The sequence below is a fragment of the Propithecus coquereli genome, unplaced genomic scaffold (genome assembly GCF_000956105.1).
Source record: "Propithecus coquereli isolate 6110/MARCELLA unplaced genomic scaffold, Pcoq_1.0 Scaffold140, whole genome shotgun sequence".
In the NCBI taxonomy this organism is placed as follows: Eukaryota; Metazoa; Chordata; class Mammalia; order Primates; family Indriidae; genus Propithecus; species Propithecus coquereli.
The window spans coordinates 4,267,629-4,273,284 of NW_012138303.1; the positions used below are offsets into that span (position 1 = coordinate 4,267,629).

Genomic DNA, 5,656 nt, shown 5'->3' on the forward strand with positions numbered 1-5,656 from the left:
GAAACAATGTTCCACATTCCACGAGTTTAAAAATTAGGATAAAAAGACCCCCAAGAATAAAACACTGTTCAATTAACTTTGGGACTATTTCAAAGAACAGAAGAAGTGGTAAATATAATGAATTAAGTCACTTCTAAGGAAAAAAAAAAATCCTACTTCTAGTTCTAGTTAAAGATTTAAAGCACTGGCAGGTAACACATGCAGAGGGCTTTGTAATGTTTCTTAAACTAATTAAGAAAAATAATCCGAGTCTGTACTGTCCAGCATATAGTTATTACCATCTCCTTGCTGAGAGAACTGCATCACAGAGAGAGGAGGAGATGGAGGAATACCAAGGCAAGGCCTGTGTATCCAATGTGGCTACAGTCCTACCAAGCCATTGCTGTTTTCTTTTTTTCCCATACTGTACACCAAGCCCTTTCATCCCAGAGTGCCCATCTATTTTCAAATTAACCACTATCTACATCAAGAATCCTCTAAATATTCCAGGCACATTGAAGTTCAAGACAGAATGGGGGGAAACAACTAAATTTCTATTACAATGTGTTCAAGTGAAAAAAACAAACTCATGGTGACTTGCTAAATGCTGACTAGACCACAAACTATAATGCAAAGGACTGTTTGGGGCCTTAAATAGTCAGCAGCTGAACATAGTTACTACTGTTTGTAGTGTGGAAACAGTTAAAAAGGACATAGCAAAAGGCTGCTTAGCCATTTCAACATGCTCAAAATAGTCTTTGGCATTACATGCAAATCCCCTTTAACGACACACGGCTGGATTCAATGCTAGGTACTTTTGACTACGTATGACTTGCTGATTTTGATGGTCAGTTCTTTCTTTTCAACTTTCCTCCAAGATTTCAAACTATGTATCAAACATTATCGAATGCCTATTTTGTCTAAAATAGCATAGCTGTGTAACTTCGGGTAAATAATGTCTCTGTGCCTAGTTTTCTCACCTATATAATGGAGATATTAGCACCTATCCTCAGAGTTGACATAAGGATTAAATAAAATAGTGCACTTAAGTACTTAGAAGAATGTCTGGCACATAGTAAGACCTCAAATGTAGTTTATTATTATTATCTCCTTTTCTGTTTAATAATTGTTTCCATATGAGCACTGCATGAATTATTAATTCATTAGTTCTCACAGTGACTGTTATTCAAGTGTTTATATAAATTTAACTCCCCAATTAAAGGGTAGAATTTATGAGAACACGGACTATATATCTTATTCTTTTAGAGGCAATATAGTACAGTGATTAATTACATATACTCTGAGTCAGACCACCCAGGCTCAAGTTCTAGCTCCACTTCTTATCAGCAAAGTGACCTGGGGCCAAGTTATTTTACCTCTATGCCTCATTTCAATGATTCGCACCATTATCTACCCAGAAACTCCAAGACAGAAATACGGAAGTCATCCTAGATACCTTCCTCTCTATCCCTCATCCTCCTTCCACACCATCCAATTACCAACCCCTATGATTCTATGCTTTTGAACATCTCCACTCTCCATCCTGGGTTTCTTCGTTTTCACTGATATTCCAGGCTTTCATCCTCTCTCACCTACACCACTTAAAGCAGTCTTAAAGGACATATAGGACTTAGAAATAGGCAGAAGTTGTTGTAGGCTCGTATAAAAGTGTGCACCAAGAAACTACGAAAAACAAGAGAATTCAAGGGGCAATGCCAAATTAGTTGGGCTAGAATGAAGAGTTATAGAAAAGGGTGATATTATAATGTGAAGTTAGAAAACTAAACAGGTTAAGTTAAAATTCTCTTAACTTGGAATGTGGGTTTTGCATTCCAAGCTAGAGAATTTGAACTTAATTCCTCTAGGAATTATTTCTCCTTTTTCAATGGTAAGATACTCACTACTAGTCCTGACATCAATTAACTATAAAATGCCTTGCCTATATTTCCATCTTTCCCCCTCCCCATTCTCAAATAAATGGAATACACTTAAATCTGTATGTTATAATAATACTACCTCTCTGGATTGTGCTATAAAAACAGACAAAGTGCAGTGCCTCCCATTAGCACATGCTCACAAAAAATATATATAGTCTTCAGACCATGGGAAAGAACTAAAGTTCCAAATAATGTATGATTCAGGTTTCTGGAACTGATAATCCACTCAGAAAAGAACAGTTTGTCTTCTTGCTATAGGTAAGATCTTTTATCACTTAAACATAGCCAATGGTCTGCTAATAGCAAATTCTTAGGAACATCCCCTACTTTACATACTAGTCATATTAATGTCAGACTTTAACTTTTTATAGATGTATTTTTATAGCTTATGGGAACTACAATGAGATTCTTTGCAAGTTTAGACTCTTAGCCTTTGGGAAGACACAGATCCTTTTGAGATCCTGATGAAAGCTTTGGAGACTATCCCCAGAAATATTTACAAATGAACATACACTAAATCTTGCATTTTATTTCAAAGAGTTCATGAACCCTTAAACCTCCTTTTACAGATCACAAGAATACCTATTCTACAGGATTGCTATTTTTCATAAGAAAAAGGTAGTTATGATTCTGTACTGACAGGGCAGGTATTTCAAACTGTTTTTTTGGTGGGTTTTTTTTTTTTTTGGTAGGGACTGACTGATGGATTTTTACTGATCCCTCCATTCTCTCATCTAGTTCTTCTTTTTATCAATGTTATATTGTCTATGACCACGTAATAGAGAACAAAGCTAACAGAGTACCTGGAAATCAAATTTATGACCTTGCCCTCATTAAAACTATACTCCCAAGAAATGAGCTAACTATCCAGAACTGGAAATACAGCCATAAAAGCAAATGTAACTAGTGTTTATTTACAATCCATACCCCATTAACACTCCTACTTGGTGCCAACAACCTAAATCCACAGAAAAGAATGCTGCATAAGTTTTCCCGTACTCAATGTGTAAACATATGAGCACAATGATGACTAACCCGCCTAAGAAATCTCCACGTGCAAATGATTCCCATATCTGAATAGTACCAAATCCTCAAACTTTAATTTCTTTCAATACTGACCTAAACTTCTTGTAGAATCACAAGTATATGAGGCCATCTAGTGGATAAAATACAGAAACACACAAATTCTTAGCTAGCTGAAGGCAGAGTTTAGGTCTCCTCCAAATGCCCAGTTCAATATCTTGTTTACTAAACCATGCAGCCTTCTCAGAGATTAAAAGCCTGATTCTACTGCTAAAACACACCTAGTAGACAAGAAATGAACCAAATTATTTTAAATACTGACCATTCCTTAAAAACAAAAAAAGCTCATAGCCACAAATATCTCAGAATAAAATGGCATCAAGAAAGTTTCCCGGATTTTCTTCTTCATTACTAGTGGTTATATGAAACCAAAAGCCTTGAAGACAGGTGTTTTCATAATTAAAAGTATAAGAAAAAATAAGTATCAGATGGAATTGATATATAGATGTCCTCCCTAGTTAAGACTACACCACATATTAGTCATCTCTGCAATGTCTTCAGAACCAAGGACAATTCCTAACACACAGCATGTGCTTAGAAATTATAATCTGAATTAAAACAAATTATATGATACAAGTTCCACTCAGGTACCTTTAGTGGGTGCAGGTTGTATACTGATAATTGGCTGCTGTTTTGTCAATGGCATAAGTGTTGGTAGTGTCTGAATAATGATGGTTTTCGCTGGAACGCTGGAGTTTGTTTGAGTCTTGGGTGCTGCTGGAAGCAATAAAGGCTTGGGCTGAATTGAAGGTTTTGAATTCAACTGAATTTTTTTCTTTGGAGTCAGTCCATTTTCTAGAAAAAACAGACAAACCATAAATCAATTAAGCAAGTCCTAAAAAGCAAATTCTATCACATACCTTTCTCTACGCATTATCTTGACTTCTGAGTAGTTTAAGCATAGCTAATCTGCATATACCTGAATGGATTAAAGAAAAGTCCTCAAACTGAGATCTTTTTTGATCAAGATGCAGTTCGGAAAGGAGGAAACATGAACGGGTAAGGGAAACGGCTAAAAACACTGAGTAAGCATTGAGATTAATGGAGTAACAAATGTCATAGTTGAATGCCCCTCACACTCTATACCTTTAACTGAAACTCTGAAATCTCTCCTGACAATAATGGAGTCTGAGTCTATTTTAAAGTATTTTTCACCTATTAAGACAGAGACAACTGAAGATTATTTCTTCCCTTTCCTCTCCACGGTAATCACCCATAATAAACAATACAGGTCCAATAATTCGAAAACAGCAAGTGAGCTTAATAAATATATGCCTAATCCAACATTTTCTTTTAAGAAATGAAACCTAAACTATTTCAAAATAGAAATAACAGAAGTAATACCAGTTTTATTCCTAGGACCAATCACAGGCTTATCTTCCTTCAGTGGCTCTGCTGAAGAGGGACTATTACAGCTTTCACCATATAAGGAAAGGGGAGACATCTGGGAACTAGAAGACAAATCCAACTCCTCCTGTAGCAAAATAAAACAAAAAATTAATGCAGAAAAGTATAATCCTTGAGCAGCAAATTGCTTAGAAAGAGGAACAAGATCCAAAAATATTTCACGGCAACTTCAAGGGAAAGGTGTGATACATTAGAAACTAAATCTATATATTAAGTACTAAGTGAGTACGGATAAATCAACATTATCCATCAATATCAAAGGCACAATAGTTCAAAATGCAGAGTAAGTCTATAGCATCCTCTTACATTAAAAATGTAAATCATTGATTGCTTCATTAATTTATTCTTAATATCTACTTAGCATGTAGCCAGACCCTGGAGCTATATGAACCTTGAATCTTGCAGAGTATTTATAAGAAACCAAAGAGTACAAGACAACAACACTGGAGGAAACTGTTATCTTCATGGCCTTAGATGCTTAAAAGGTATTTTATAAAATTCAACAAGTATTCCTCAACAAAATACTAGAAAACAAGAATTAGAGGGATATTTTCTTAACGTTAAAAAAAAAAAAAGCTATGAGTAATTATACAGCCAACATCATACTTAATGGTGAAACATTAAGTGCATTACCATTAAAGTCAGGATAAGAAACAGACACTCGCTTTTTCTGTAATTCTAGCAATTATTCTAGAAAATGAAATTAAAGAAATAAACATTAAAATAGAAGAGAAAGAAGTGCCTTTTTGTAAGGTGATATCCTGTCTACTTGGAACACACATAAGAATCAAATGAAAAAATATTTGACTATGAAAATATTATATAAATACTCAGAAAATGTAATAAAAGATAAATATTTCACTCAAAATAGCAATAACAATTATGGAATACCTAGGAATTTTCTAAAAATGTGTAGGACTTACATGAAGAAAACTATAAAATAACTAAGAGGCACAAAAGAAGATCTGAGTAAACAGAAAGACATACAATACTCTTTAATAGAATGATTATAAAAGATAATATAATTGGGAAAATTGGTTCACTTATATAGAGAAAATTAAAACTACTAATAGATCCCTACTTAACACCACTTATTAAAATCAAATTCTGAAGGTATTAATAAATCTGAATGTGAAAGGTAACTTTCTTCTATAGTTAATAGAAGAAAATGCAGGGGAATATCTTTGCAGCCTACAAGCATAGAAGGACTTCTTACAATTTCAAAAATAAACCATAAAAGAAAGGAAAAA

General features: G+C 34.3%; 1 protein-coding gene across 1 annotated transcript in view; it reads right to left on the minus strand.

Moving 5' to 3' along the window:
- ATF6 (activating transcription factor 6) overlaps window positions 1-5,656 on the minus strand; it is a 246,077-nt gene that overhangs the window by 202,376 nt on the left and 38,045 nt on the right. The window contains exons 3-4 of the mRNA XM_012639511.1: window positions 4,344-4,473; window positions 3,591-3,794 (exon numbers count right to left, since the gene is read on the minus strand). Of these exons, the coding sequence (XP_012494965.1) occupies window positions 3,591-3,794; window positions 4,344-4,473 (334 nt within the window). The remainder of the gene's footprint in view (window positions 1-3,590; window positions 3,795-4,343; window positions 4,474-5,656) is intronic.